The 15,216-nt window shown below is 33.5% G+C and overlaps 2 protein-coding genes across 2 annotated transcripts in view; one reads left to right on the plus strand and one right to left on the minus strand.

The window, feature by feature from the left end:
• Window positions 1-150: 150 nt before the first annotated feature.
• LOC126741504 (iduronate 2-sulfatase) overlaps window positions 151-15,216 on the minus strand; it is a 52,248-nt gene continuing 37,182 nt past the window's right edge. Inside the window, exon 9 of the mRNA XM_050447925.1 lies at window positions 151-287. The gene's annotated coding sequence lies outside the window, so the exon portion shown is untranslated. The remainder of the gene's footprint in view (window positions 288-15,216) is intronic.
• Window positions 241-15,216, plus strand: part of LOC126741502 (breast carcinoma-amplified sequence 3 homolog) — a 36,010-nt gene continuing 21,034 nt past the window's right edge. The window contains exons 1-10 of the mRNA XM_050447922.1: window positions 241-540; window positions 1,848-1,974; window positions 2,036-2,211; window positions 2,271-2,489; window positions 2,545-2,802; window positions 8,403-8,591; window positions 8,664-8,886; window positions 11,522-11,687; window positions 11,741-11,940; window positions 12,005-12,273. Of these exons, the coding sequence (XP_050303879.1) occupies window positions 1,869-1,974; window positions 2,036-2,211; window positions 2,271-2,489; window positions 2,545-2,802; window positions 8,403-8,591; window positions 8,664-8,886; window positions 11,522-11,687; window positions 11,741-11,940; window positions 12,005-12,273 (1,806 nt within the window). The 5' untranslated portion in view covers window positions 241-540; window positions 1,848-1,868. The remainder of the gene's footprint in view (window positions 541-1,847; window positions 1,975-2,035; window positions 2,212-2,270; window positions 2,490-2,544; window positions 2,803-8,402; window positions 8,592-8,663; window positions 8,887-11,521; window positions 11,688-11,740; window positions 11,941-12,004; window positions 12,274-15,216) is intronic.

Here is a 15,216-nt window from a genome sequence, read left to right on the forward strand (position 1 = left end):
ACTGGCAAGTCATTTTACCTTTAAATTACAATTTCATACTGACAGAAAAAATATAAACAGAATTTTAAAAAAAAACACACTTTCCCCCCCACTTCCCTTTTTTTTTTTTAACCTTGCTACGTGTGACGTCACAAATTATTGAATCTCTATCGCATGCGCACCCGTGCCAAAAAGAACGGGAGAAACTAGCGGTGTCTCTTTCTAACTTCTTTGTTTGGTCTGTTGTTGTTTTTCTGTCCAATCAGCTGATGCTTGTTGTGCTCGATGACAGTTCTTGGCAAACGATCCTGTTCAAATTAGGAAAATTATTTTTAAATACCCCTTTTGGACGTTAAATCAATTAATTTAATAAAATTTAAATATTACTTATTAATTCGTTTAATCGTCTCGCGTACGTTAAGTGTTTAACGTCGATTGTTAAAAAAGAAATACGGGCGATAAAGGCTCGAAACGGCCGCCATTCCCCTTTTAGTTCTTTTGTGTTGCGAAATGACGCAGTTAAGTATTTAGCTAATTTTCGGGAAAACATTTCGTAATTCGGTAAGTAATGCGGATTAATGTATTGAAAAATAATTACAAATTATATCTGCTTAATTATTGAGGGGCAACAAAGCTTAATAACCTTGAAACGAGCTTATTAATCGAGTTATGATATTGTTTTGATTCCACACCCTTTGTGTTTTGTTGCCAAACAAAAATTTTTCAAGGTTTTCAAACATTGTACTCGATTGGCACTAAATATTAAAAATATAATTGTTCTTACTTGCACAATCTGGTTTAGGTTTTTATTAAAATATCCCTAGATTTTTATGTAGGAGCTTAAAAATTGAATGGTTTTATTGATTATTAGTGAATACTATGTAAGTTTTTTATAATTCAAGTCAAATGTGTTAAAATGTACTTGATTGTTAAATAAATATGGGTTACATAAGAAATTTATGCATAAACTGTTTATAATTTTATGCTTGAAGAATAATTAAGGTGTTTTATCAGCCTCTCATTCACTATTGTATATTGAATTTTTGGGTTATTTCCCAATACCGAGGAATTATTTAATATTTATTTATTTGTTAAGGTATATACCATTTCAAGTACATATTAATAATTAACAGTAATGACTGTAATGCTAATGAACTATGATAGGGGTATTGCAAAATAGTTACCATAGGTGAAGACTCGGCGTATCAGTTGTATTGAATTTGAATTGACGAAACAGTGGGCTGCCAAGGCAGTTGTGCATATAGGTCTCCTGATGGACCCGTCATGCCCCACCGGGGGTTACCAGAGCCCAACGGCCTTAGAGAAACCGATAAGGCTCTCTGGTCTGAAGGACTTAAAGTCACTGAAAGTGTTACCCAAGTATTTGAACCTGGCGCGCGTGAGTGCTGGGCACACCCCGATTACATGGTCAACGGTTCAGTTGTATGCTGTGCTTACTTAAATAAAACACCACTCTTTGTATTCAGGGTATAATTGAAATTAAAAATTGCTGCCTAGCACTCTTGGCTGTAGACTATCATCAGGATATTGTCAAAGCAACAACACTATTTAAAAAAATGGTACATAGAATATTTGCCATATAAAAAAAAAATCAATTCTGTTAAAAATAAAGAACAAATGCTAAATTCATTACGCCAAAAATTTAAAAAAGTTACATTAAGTTTATCACCCTGCATCTTGGTTGTCTTTAACTTTTTGGACTAAGAAAGTTTAACTTAACCTCATTTTTTTTTAGTTCCAACAGATCTGTACATTTAAATACAAACAAAATTCCAAGGCTTAATATAACCAAGTTAATGTGTGCATCCTCTTATACCGATTCTATTTTATTTATTTATTCGTTCCAGATATTTAAAATAAAGCCTGCAATGTCAGCCGATTCACCCAATCACACTCTACCCGAGTTAACACCCTCGCATAATGTGGTAACTCCACAGCCAGTAACCGACCCGACCATTTTAGACAGTGTTGCAGGTAACCCTAGTTTTTCTCCTTAACACATAGAAACCTTAAAAAATGTCAATACTGTTTAAAGGATTTATAAACGAAGTGGTCCCGACCACCACAGGAGACTCCTTCGACTCCAAAGATCAAATCCAATGGGTGCGTTTTGAAAATCTCGACTTTGACGGGTCAAGTTTTCTTTCCAACGGTGAAGCCTCTTTATCGTCTAGTTTGGTGTTAGTGTTGGGGTATACAACTGGTGTTCAAGTAATTTTATAACAACTAATCATTACTGAGTATTAAAAAAAAAAATAATATATCTAAAGGTTTGGGCGGTACCAGCAAACGGGGAGGCTACAGAGCTCTTCTCTTGGCGCCACGGTTCCGTCAAAGTCCTAAGGATTCTCCCTGCCCCATACGAGGTAGGAACCAACAAAAAGGACCTGTTCGAGTCCAAACGGCCATTGATCGCCCTAATAGACGTTGCCTCTCACGGATCCTCGGCCGGTTCATTAAATTTTTACTCGTTAAAAACCGGGGAACAAGTAAGTGATTTTTGAGAACCCTTAGGGACGCGTTTAATACACGGTCCCCTTGCAGGTGAAGCAAATAAAGTTCAAAACGCAAATTTTGGACGTGGTAGCGAACCGACGCTCGCTGGTCATCACTTTTCAAGAGAAAATCGCCGTTTTCGACGCGTTCACTTTGGAGGACAAACTGTCGGTGACCTCGTGTTATTTGAGCCCCGGAATCCAACCGAATCCGGTCGCTTTGGGGCCCAGGTGGCTCGCTTTCGCCGAAAAGAAACTTATCAGCTCCAGGAGGAGCAGTGGGGGCAATGAGGGCGAAGGCGTGCAGGTATAACTGTCCTATTTATCTTTTAAAATATCTATATATTATGCTAAAAATCAGCTTACTATAAATACAGAAAACTAAGTTAATATTTCTATATAGTCAATGTGGAAAAAAGTGCCTAACATAAGTAAATTCCATGTCATAATTTAACAATTTTATTATCTTACAGAGGTAGAGTGCGCTCAAAGATATACCGTTAACTCCTACTATCATAAATTAATTAAGCCCCATTGTGCAAGGTCCAACGTTTTTAAGGAGGTGATAAAGTTAACAGAGTTGGCTTGAAAATGATTCTAAATGAAACTTGCTAATTAAGTAAAGTATAGGATTTTATTAGAAAAGGTTACTTAGTACAAAAAATGCGCAAATTTATATTATATAATTTTTTTAAATATTACTTTTTTTTTTCTCCAAGGTAAGACAAAACTAGTGAAACAAGATATTAAAATAATATTTTTTTATTAAAGTATTTAAGAGTAAATAAAATTAATAATAAAGTAGATAGTATTTGGATCTCCTGGAAATATAGTTTCTCTCCTTTAATGTGTCTAACTAAATCCAAAAAACGTTATTTTATTCCCATCCTCTTCTAATTTTTAATCTGAGATAGGGATAAAAAAAATCCTTACAGAGAGTTTAGAGCTTAGTATTGCTGGATACTTAAATATTGTATATGGTCCTTTTTCAACTGAACAAAATAAATATAAAATCTAGAAAATTCAGAATTCCTGTGTAAGATTTACTAGAAATTGGCCTCGGAGGGTTCACGTGAGTGAGCACGTAAAGCAGGTCTATAGTCTTAATATGGTTCAAAGAAGATTTTTGGGTATAGGCTGCACTACATAAATAACTTAATTTTCATGAACTTAGTCAGAATTCCTTATTGAAAGGGGATATACACATAATGTAAATATTCGCTGTAAAAGCACACTGGCAATCCCCCAGCATAAGACTGAATTTTTGAAAAGCTCTTTCATAATTATATACTTCTGCCTGTATTTACAATGGACTACCTGCAGAAAGTAAAAATTTAGGCATGGCCTCTTTTAAGTTAAAAAAAAATTTGGAGACTGCTGATATTTTAATATGGGTGTAACTTCTTCTTTCTAATTCTGTGTGAATGGAAATAGTGTAATTTTTTAATTTAAAATTTTATTTTTAAGAAAATTGTACTATATGCTTTCATTACTTATTGTGGTGGTTATTAAAACAGGCCTAGCGGTACTTTCCACCTTAGTATGTATATATATCGTAGCCAGATTATAAAAGCTGTCATTTTATAAATGGCGGCCAGATTGTCAAATATTAATTGTCAACTCATTATTTTGCTATCTGGCTAGCCATTTTATAAAACGACCATGACAACTTTGCCAAAATGTCACACGTTAATGTTTTCACCGTTTAACATTCTTGCGGGTGGAGTATTTCAGTCGGTTTGTAAAATACGAATTCTATTTAAAAGTATTTAATAAAATATAAATTATTGATATCAACATACATATTTGGCAGCACTAAGCAGATAAAAAATTGTCTTTGTTTGCTATAAGACAGTTAGATGAATATTATTTTATGAATAAAACAAATGAATAAAAATTTATTATTTATTAATAAAAAACACTAAAAATACAAGAATAAATAAACATTTAATATTCTTATTATGTATTATGTATACATAAGCATACTTAAATAAAAAAAAAACAAAATAAGCGTTGATAAAAAAAAAGTTCATTTATTGCAACATGGACCACTAAAATGGCACCTACTGGTACATTTTCCGCGAGCCTTAAAACAAAGGCATCCCTTAGTGCAGCATTGCAGTTTACTAGGTTTGCACTGACATTTCTTAAAACCTTGTCCTCCAAATTGCGAAACCTTAGAAACTGCTTCCCTTAGAGAGATATTAACATCCGATGTGACAAACGGATTAAAGTTAGAATTGCCAACTGGATTTAATTCGTCTCTGGAAAACCATCGATTAAGGCGACCATGCTCTGTACCCATCTGGTATACCCCATTTTGTATATCCAGAATATTTCCTAGTACCCCTTTTGGGTCAAGGGGACCCCTATCAAATTTTGGAACTTCTACAGATATATGCTCCCCCACTTGCAAATCCTTGAATTTTATTTTAGTTATTTGGGCCATTTGGTCAGCTGCACGTTTTTGGCCAATTGTACATTGTATTCTTTGTGTTTTTATTAATTCTTCCTTTTCACAAAGATTGCATATCGCTTCGCTTTCATCACAGGATTAGCACAGTTTCCGTTTTGCCCCATTTTCTTTATTAAAAACATTTTCATTTTCGGTTATACAGTTAAAAATCGTTGACACCGAAGTTAATCCATTACCCAAAAAAAATGGAAATTCTTCAACCTGATTTATTTCATGTGTTGTCTGTAAAACAATATTACCATCCATATAATTATTCTCTTCGACATTGTCCTGATCCATTGCTACCACTTCGGAAATACTTTGATGCCCATTACAAGGACCTTCTTCTCTCACAACAATATCCTGCAAGACAACTGGTATGTCATCAATGTTAAAGATCTCTGAATCTGGTTCTGTCTTTCCTTGAAGCTGTTTACTGAATTTTCCTTCATCAAATCTTCTAAATCCTCTTCTGTCGAAATGCTTTTAACTGTTTCATGCGGTAAGCTACTTGAATAAAGCCCAACCTGAAAATCCACACCAAACAAAGCTTCATAAGGTGATCGCCCTATAATCCTATGGAAAGATGAATTCTTGTACCACTGTACAAAGTAGCAACCAAGGAACCAATTTTGAGTATTATTGTCTGAAACCCAAGCCCTTAACATGTTCTCGACATCTTGGTTGCTTCTTTCAACACTCCCCTGGCTTTGGGGATGTCTGGGGCGACCATTTATTATTTTACAAGCCGGCCGTTTTGACATCGTTTCATTATGGATCAAATTTGAGTATCTGGCTAATATTGGCCGACGTTTTTTAAAAGACTAAAATGCATCACTCGTCACAATGTCATAATATCAAACGATGAAATATCTTTTTAGCGTTTAATAATCGGGCCAAGCAGTCAGCGTAGTTTTATGAAACGCCTAGTAGTTTTATAAAATGGCTAGCCAGAAAGCAAAATAATGAGTTGACAATTAATATTTGACAATGTGGCCACGGTTTATAAAACGACAGGTTTTGTAATCTGACTACAACATATAGAATAGATGTCATTTATTTGTTGCATACAATAAAGATTATTTTATTTTATTTTTATTTATTTATATATAAATGAGAACTGGATTTTTCCACCTATTTTACATATTATCGATTCATTTTCTAGATAGTATCTTATAAATTCAGACACTGTTTAATAACTTATTCTACCTTACTTTAAATTGAACTCTGTTTCACTGTCACCTCAAAATCACACTTTTTATTAATTCCACTACAGATGCAATTAATGTTGGAGAAGTATTCGATTTTGGTTGATGTAAATTCAATGGGTTTAAGTAACACAATAACATGGAGATAGACGCCACAATGTATGCCCATTTTCCATTGCGAGTTTATCACACACATATTTTTTATTTATTTTAAAAGCTGTTAGTATTTAAGAAATTTCTTGTTTTTTGTACCATTTACCTACCATAAAATATTGAATTTTTGCTGTAGTACAATTAGAATACTTAGGTAACTTGTGTACTTAGCGACTACGGTAACCTGGATCTTGGTGGTAATCCAGGGAAAAAACTTCCATATTTTTAGGTGAAAATGGTAGACAGTTTGGAACGAAGCAAGCCACTTTATGAACTTGCATGTATTATTGTTATCCTCTTCCCTTTATTTGAGTGTACATTGGTGTTATATTTTTTTGACGAGTCACTTCATCCTTTATTGCAATATCTTGATTTTAGTCAAGGTAAATTAATCGATTTTCATCCCTATATTGTCTTATAGCCGTTAAATATTAATCACGCCATTCCCGTAATCGTTGAGACTCCATTATTGTATGCCTCGCCTTATGCTTAAACCTCATTTTAAGCAAAATGTTTCTTAAGCTAGAAGTTAAGAACTTAATGGTCATACTTCAATTTCTTCTTATTTACATTAGACCCTAGGAAGATACTTACAGACGTAAAGATAAATATAATACTTACAGACCTAACGTCCACAAGTTTTAGTAAGTCGAACTAAACCTAGGTATAAATATTACACATATTTAAATTTTTTACCATTAATCGTACCTACTTAATATTTTGCAATCTTTTTATAATCCAAGAGTCATAGTCAAAAGATCAACGGTATATCTTTGAGTCAACTATAGCTAAAAACTGTTTTTAACCTTTTTTTTAAATAAACTTTGTCGGTGAACATTTCCTCTACTGGACCTATCATATAGCACCATAATGATACAGATTTTAATCCAGTATGAATGAATGAGTATATTACTGAGATAATTTACAATATTATGTTGCATAGGTAATTCTAGAACTAATTACATTTGTCTTGGGTCACCTTGATATAAATATCTGTATGTGCAGATAAAATCACAATTATTTTAATAATTTTTAAGCAACAGACATTGTTGCTTACTTGAAGAAATGGATTTTTGGAAAAAGTAATTTTTTTTGCAAAATTTCACAAAACTGTTATAACTCAAAAAATACTCAAAATAAAAGTCTGAAAATGTTAACATTTTGATTATTATTTGAAATATTACTGTTTCAAGATTTTTCCAGAAATTTCCAGGACGTTGAAAAAAAAAGAATTTTTGGAAGTGTCATAGGTAACTCAAAAAATAATAAAAATCAAATTCTGAAAGTTTGTATATAGGTTCTATGAACAATCTGATTAGACACCTATATCAGGATTTTTCACGACTTTTTCCGAGTATTGAGAAAAAAAATTATTTTTGACATTTAGTTTTCTTTTTTTAACTTGTTAATCGAAATATTTCCATTTAAATAAATAACTCAAGTTTATTAATAATCATATCAGCATAAGTCCAAGATGCCATAATGACTACTGTTAGTAAATGACTAAATGTGTAACTGTATTATTCATATAAAACAGATGACGAGACTTTTACCTTAAATAGTGCCCACTCACCCACCAAATTTAGTTCAGTGTAAACAAGAATTCTTATGGAACATGGAAATAAGGGACATCGATGAAGGGAAACTGCATGTAATTTTTCCCCAATTTATTTATGCAACAGGGACAAGACCAAGAAGACTTTTTGAATAACCTTAAAAGTCTCTGATGTGCTAAAAGTTAGATGCCATTTAAAGTTAAGGGATTCTTCAAGGTTCTCGAAGTTCTCAGCAAAAAACCCAAAACATCTTTCATTGACTGATTGTTTCTCTCCTTGGTCATTACAATAGTGTGCTATTGTGTTTGTGCAATCATTTTAACACGAGAAGCGCAAATCACAGTCTTTTTGCAGGTATTCTTCTTTGAATACATAATGCAGTAAGCTCTCTAGCATTTATATCATATTTATCCATCTATTATGCGAGAAACATGCTCAAGATTTTTTCCCTCTATATGTTGCGAAAAAAAGAAACCCAAAACAACACAAAAGCGAAAATCAAGATCTTAAAAAAAAACATTTCTTTTATTATTAGAGTTACACCGCAACGGTTTTACATGCCGCCAAATCCCTCGGGAGGGGTTTAAGAGAGTTGGGCGATGCGGTGGCCTCTAGTCTAACCGGAAACCAGGGAATGAAGTTGGGTTCTTCCCCCAATAGCCCTCAGGCCGGCGGGTCAGCCGACGTACCCCAAAAAGGCATAGTCACCATCTTAGACGTGGAGGTTAGTACTTAATTAAAGCCACCCCCTTAAGGTTCAAAGAAGTATTAATATTTATTTATTTTTTTTATTTAGCATCCATCCGCCCAAAACGCGGACGGTTCGTTCAGATCGGAAGCCATCGTGGCCCATTTTATCGCACACTCGGAAGCTATTGTTTGGCTACAGTTCGGTCCCGGCGGGATGTTGCTCCTCACCGCCGATAAAAGAGGACACGACTTTAACTTGTTCAGGATCAATGCGCATCCTGTCGGGTCGGCTTTGGCCGCTGTTCATCATTTATATACTTTGCATAGAGGTACGTGATCGTTCTGCGAATGTACTGTCAGGGTTCTAACTGTTCCCTTCCTCTTTTATTGCCGCTAACAAAATGATCTCTAATTACAAGGCAACGTCAAAATGGTACACCATTATAGTGCCTCCACTTAACCGAATTAAAATTGAGAGTAATAAAATTTAAAATATGATAAAAAAGATAAAATACAAACGCACAGTTACCTAAGATGCATCAACTGGACATTTAATAGTTAATAAAAGATATTTTCTTCATCAAATTATTATGAAATTCGTGTCTTGCAATGCTGACTATAATTTAAAAATGGATCAGCATGCATCCAGAGAAACTTTGATTCTACTTTGAACTATTGAATTCCTTGACATATATGGATTCATTATCCTGGTGTCATGGTTCTGGTCCAAAGGTGTTATACACCACCTTTGAAAAATTTATATTTTTATGCATTAGCAGATATTTTGGGGCATATTTCAGAGACCTATTAAAATATACATTTTACATTTTAATAAAGGGATTCTTGAGGATGAATTTGAGAGTAAAAATGTCATTCTGGATTCAGGATTTGGGTACTTAGAGCAGTTATGGTAGGGTAGCTTTTTTTTGTTAGTTTTGTAACCAAATTTTCACTAATATGACGAAATAATTGGAATATTTTCAAAAGGTTTCCGATCAAGGCAAGAATATTTCTTTCTCAAAAATTTAGAGTTAGAGGCACTTTTGTTAAGCCAGGTCCAAGATCCAACAAATTCGGAGTTTTGAAATCCATAATGCAACTTTAAAATTTTTGATAATTGGCAGACATTTTTGGACATAATTCAAGAATTATTCATAATTTTTTCACAGTAATACAAAGGGATTCCTGAGGGTGAATCTGAGCGTAGAAACGTAACTGTGGGTTACAAATTTGGGCAGCTAGAGCATTTTTTGTTAAGGCATCTTTGTCCACTATTCTTTTTATACAATTTTCGCTATTCTTAAGGAAAATGTTCGCAAAATAATGAGAGTTTTCTTCAGTGGGTTTAAGCCAACTAAAGAGCATTTCTGTCTTAATAATTTGATATATGAACGTTTTCCTGTATCTCCACTACTTTCATAGTTAGAGGCACTTATGTCAAGCAAAGTCCATGAGTCATATTGCAACTTTAGGATTTTTAATCATTAGCAGACATTTTTGGGAATAACTCAAGAACCATTCAAAATATTTTCATAATTTTTTCACAGTAACACAAACGGATTCTTGAAGGTGAATTTGAGCGTAGAAACGTAACTGTGGGTTAAAAATTTGGGCAGCTCGAGCATTTTTTGTTTCTTTTATACTTTTTAGTAAATTTTCGCTATTTTTGAGAAAATCTTCTTAAACTAATGGGAAATTTGTCAAAAAAGCTTTAAATAAAAAACGGGTATTTCTTTCTCAACAATTCCGTGTAAGAATCTCTCTTGCACCTCAAGAACTTTTTGAGTTACACCCAATTTTGTTAACCAAAGTGCCAAGGGTCCCCAAAATTGAAGTTTGAAAGATATTAAATTAGTAGACATTTGTGGACATAAGTCGAGAACCATTCAAATATTTTCATTATTTTTTCGCAGTAATGCAACGGGATTCCTGAGGATCAATTTAAAGGAAGAAACATGAGTGTGGGTTAAAAAATTTAGGTAGTTAAAACCATATTTTCTTGAGGCATCTATTTCCACAAATCTGTTTATAAAATTTTCGATATTCTTGAGGAAATGTCTTGAAAAAAATGGAATTTACTTAACAGGGTTGTAGCCAAGAAAAGATGATTTTTTCTGAATAATTCCATGTAAGGAGCTTTGTTGCACCTCAAACATTTTTTGAGTTAGAGGCCATTTTTTCAATCAAAGTCCCAAACATCACCAAATTTAAAGAACATTTCTGGAATGTTGACATTTTACTATAATATTCTATAAACAATGCTATATGTGACGACTTTTTTTCTCTGGAAGAAGTAAATAGAACTACAATAATATTTTGATTGGCTATGTCACAATTAATTAAATTTGAAAAAAAATCTGTGTACATGCTGGTAATCAAACTAACAATAAAAACGTAGAACCAGTGATAAAGATCAATAATAAAATCCTGAATAAAAGAACAGAATACAAATATCTGGCTGATTAGTAAAAGTTTAACATGGACTGCACTGCACATATTCAAAGTATCTTGGACAAGATTTTTCTAATGTTGGATGTAATAAGGAATTATAGCCATAGATTGAATAAAAACACAAAATACTTACCCTATAACTGTTTCAGTGAACCTGCAAATGCTGTAGAACTTAAACATTGATGTACCTAATTATAACTGAAGAACCATAAAAAAATTAAGGAAGTCGATATGCAAGAGAAAGACATGGGGAGTCCTCGATATATAAAAGTGTTGATACATATAAGTTAATAAGTTCCCAGAAACTCTTTTTATTGGTGAAGAAAAGACTGTGAGTTGTAACTTGTACTTAAATCGGAGAATTATTTATTCCTTTTTTTTTTGTTATTTCTATGTTCGGTAAAAAATTGTAATTCTAAGGCCTCGGTGCCAGTTATATTTGTAACTGATTAGAGGTCTCAAATAAATAAATATATGTACGTTCAATATTATTAGGATTTTTATCTTGATTAGGTGATACCTCGGCCCGAGTACAGGACATGTGCTTCTCGTTCGATTCCAGATGGGTTACCGTGTCTACTTTAAGAGGCACCACCCACGTTTTCCCCATAACGCCTTACGGGGGAAATATCGGGGTGAGAACCCACACCAGTTCCCACGTAGTTAACAAAATGTCCAGGTAAATTTCATTTGTAACGGTCAAATGTATGTCTAATTTCCATTTTGTTGTAGATTCCATAGATCCGCGGGGTTGACTTCCGAGGGGCGCTCTAATAGTCCCGTTTCCATGTTCGAATCGCCGGTCAGTTCGAATTTCCCGTATCACAACCCCCGGTTTTCTCCGTTTCCCCATCCGATCGTGGTAAACCCGTTGGCGCAACTACGGCAGCCTGTTTATATGCAGAACATTGGTAGCGCCGTACCCAGACAAGGTAATAAAAGAGAACAAAATGTGCGCGATTTAACGTTTTTCCTCACGAAGATTCCAATTTTTAGGTCGCCAAAGGTTAACCTCGTCATCGGAAGACAACATCGCCTTAAGGGTGACGGCATGTTTCGGTCCAGCGCGTGCCTGGATCAATTCTACGTCGTCCCCGCGGGAAACTTTGGCTAAAGCAGTCAAACCGGTGGAGTCGCTTTTCGTGATGAACTGCCACGGTACTTTGGTGCAGTACGATTTGGATCCGCGAGCGGCCGCTAGCGTACCAAAGGAGAAAGTCTGCGACGATTCCCCGATCGATTTGAATGTTACCGCTAAGGCGCAAGTAAGTAAAGAAGCCATTAGGACTGTAACAGAGCAGACCGCAGTACAGGAAACTAACTGGTACCATGCAGCACGGTAATTTTATTGGGTTTTTGAGGAAATTTAATCGGTTTCAGAGTCCAACACTACCGAGGGTTCAAGAACTACCGGTTTTCATAAAGAAAATTAAAAAAGCCAAAAAAAATCATAATGCTTCTTTAAAAAAGAATATCTGCAGCGGTACTCTTTAACTCGATAAACATAGAAATAGACAAGAAAAAATATAGAAAGAAAATATCTTTCTATGCGCGATTAGCACTCGCTAACCTTTTCTCTATGTCACTCGGCATCGTTCGGCTTCAGACATTCTTATACTACCCAATCTACAAGCATTAGCCTATTTTTATAGCTAATGGGATTTTTCACAGCCCACAATGTCAATTACTGAAATGTCATTCGACATTATCGATCTTTTAAGTAATGAGTATGCTTTGTTATTGTTTCTGTTTTCATGCTATATCCATAAGGGATGCCGATAAGGGAAAAGTTTTCTTATAGATTTTTGAAGTAATTTTAGATATCAAGACGGATCCTCCTAATTTTATCTTATCTATTTCCTAGTGTGTATTTATAATAGCTTAATATATTTTCTTTTTTTTTATTTAAATATATTTACTATTAAATTTATATTTTAATATTTGTCTTAAAATATAGATTTAAGATAATAATATTATTAATTTTGCCTTAGAAATGGAAGAGAAAGAACAAACGATTGAATTAGAATAACGATTGAAGAGTAATAAAACCCATTTTATTCCCTTCTGTGGAATCACTGGGAATTTCCCAATTTCGGGGCGTACATAAGCGTGGATAAACTATATGACCTTATAAACTTAATGATCGTTTTAAACCTGAAAAAAGTAGTTAACAAATTATAGTTCACTCAAAGATATACCGTTGATCTTTTGCAATAAAACCCTAATTATCTGTTGTAACCAAGTGATTTAAGTAAGTTATTTTTTTGTGGACTTATTCTTAAAGTTTCATTTAGAATCACTATATATTTAGGACCCTATTCCCTTTATCACTTCTTAAAAACGTTGGTCCTTGCACAATGGGGCTTAATGGTCTAATATGAGAATTCGTTGATTTTCAAATCTGCTACAAAAACATCCCCACAACAAAGATAAATACATCATTTTTTCAATGTACTAAAAAGAGACGAAAGTAATAGCAAGACCATACAACCTCTTTCTATATTTGTATTTCGAAGGTTGCCGACGGCAACGCGCACTGTACCCGATCGAAGCCAGAGTGTAGACTTTTTTTCTATAATAGAAAGAAATTTTGTTTCTATCGAGTTAGAGAGTTCGCTCGCTGGAATATCTATCTGGAAATAGGGCTATTATCAAGCCAATAGTAAAAAAGAGCGACCAAAAAGATATCGAAAATAATAGAGCGATTTTTATATAACCAAAGAACTGATAAGTTCCAATTAATTCCCGATTGTCCGCTACAACATGCCTTGTCAATATTCGCGATGATATTGACTTAACGAGGAAAAAAGGACCTAACCCGTCTTATTTTGTTAGATATCACAATTTATTACTTTCCAAATTATACTATATTGGCTTTTCGAGTAGTACCATTAAATGATCGATTTTGTTGTGTAGTGATTAAAAATGAGAACAGTATTTTAAAATCAAAGTTGAACAAAATAGAAAAATGCATTCCTCAAGGTTCAATTCTATCTTACCATTACTTTTTTTAATTTATTTTGCTGACAAATCACTAAGACACTCTTAAATTCTTCAATATGACTCAATTGTATTTACTATTAAACTTTAATAATATTCAACAGGCAGAATTAAATATAAATATTGATTTAAATAATATTTCTCTATATGCACAAGAACGCAAATTAATCCCTCTAAATCTTGAGGAACGATCGGTCATTCAAATTCACAGATTAAAGAGCTCGGCAACAAGATGATTTAAATATTAAAATTGGAAATGTTTTTATACCAATTACTGACGAGCTAAAAATGTAGGAAGTGTATGAAGTGTAAAAAATATTTCATAATCTAAATCTTTCTCTCTGTTTGTATATCACCTTCGTCCGAATTCAGCCCGTATCTCAAAAACTAATAATTTCTCAAAAAATTCATAGAACCATGAAATGAACCTGCAACCCTTTTTTAGCCAACACTTTTTAAATCATCTCTCTAGCTATAACAGCAAAGAAGCTACATCAACTTTTCTTAAGGAACAATCTGAGATTCATTCGTCAAGTCCAAATTTCAGCGATATCTCAAAAACTAATGATTTTTCAAGAAATTCATAGAAACATAAAATAAACCGTCAACCCTTCTTTAGCCAACACTTTTTAAATCATCTCTCTAGCTATAACAGCAAAGAAGTTACATCAACTTTTCTTAAGGAACAATCTGAGATTCATTCATCAAGTCCAAATTTCAGCGATATCTCAAAAACTAATGATTTTTCAAGAAATTCATAGAAACATAAAATAAACCGTCAACCCTTCTTTAGCCAACACTTTTTAAATCATCTCTCTAGCTATAACAGCAAAGAAGTTACATCAACTTTTCTTAAGGAACAATCTGAGATTCATTCATCAAGTCCAAATTTCAGCGATATCTCAAAAACTAATGATTTTTCAAGAAATTCATAGAAACATAAAATAAACCGTCAACCTTTCTTTAGCCAACACTTTTTATATCATCTCTCTAGCTATAACAGCAAAGAAGTTACATCAACTTTTCTTAAGGAACAATCTGAGATTCATTCGTCGAGTCCAAATTTCAACGATATCTCAAAAACTAATGATTTTTCAAGAAATTGATAGAAACATAAAATAAACCGTCAACCCTTCTTTAGCCAACACTTTTTAAATCATCTCTCTAGCTATAACAGCAAAGAAGTTACATCAACTTTTCTTAAGGAA

The sequence above is a fragment of the Anthonomus grandis genome, chromosome 10 (genome assembly GCF_022605725.1).
Source record: "Anthonomus grandis grandis chromosome 10, icAntGran1.3, whole genome shotgun sequence".
Classification (NCBI taxonomy): Eukaryota; Metazoa; Arthropoda; class Insecta; order Coleoptera; family Curculionidae; genus Anthonomus; species Anthonomus grandis.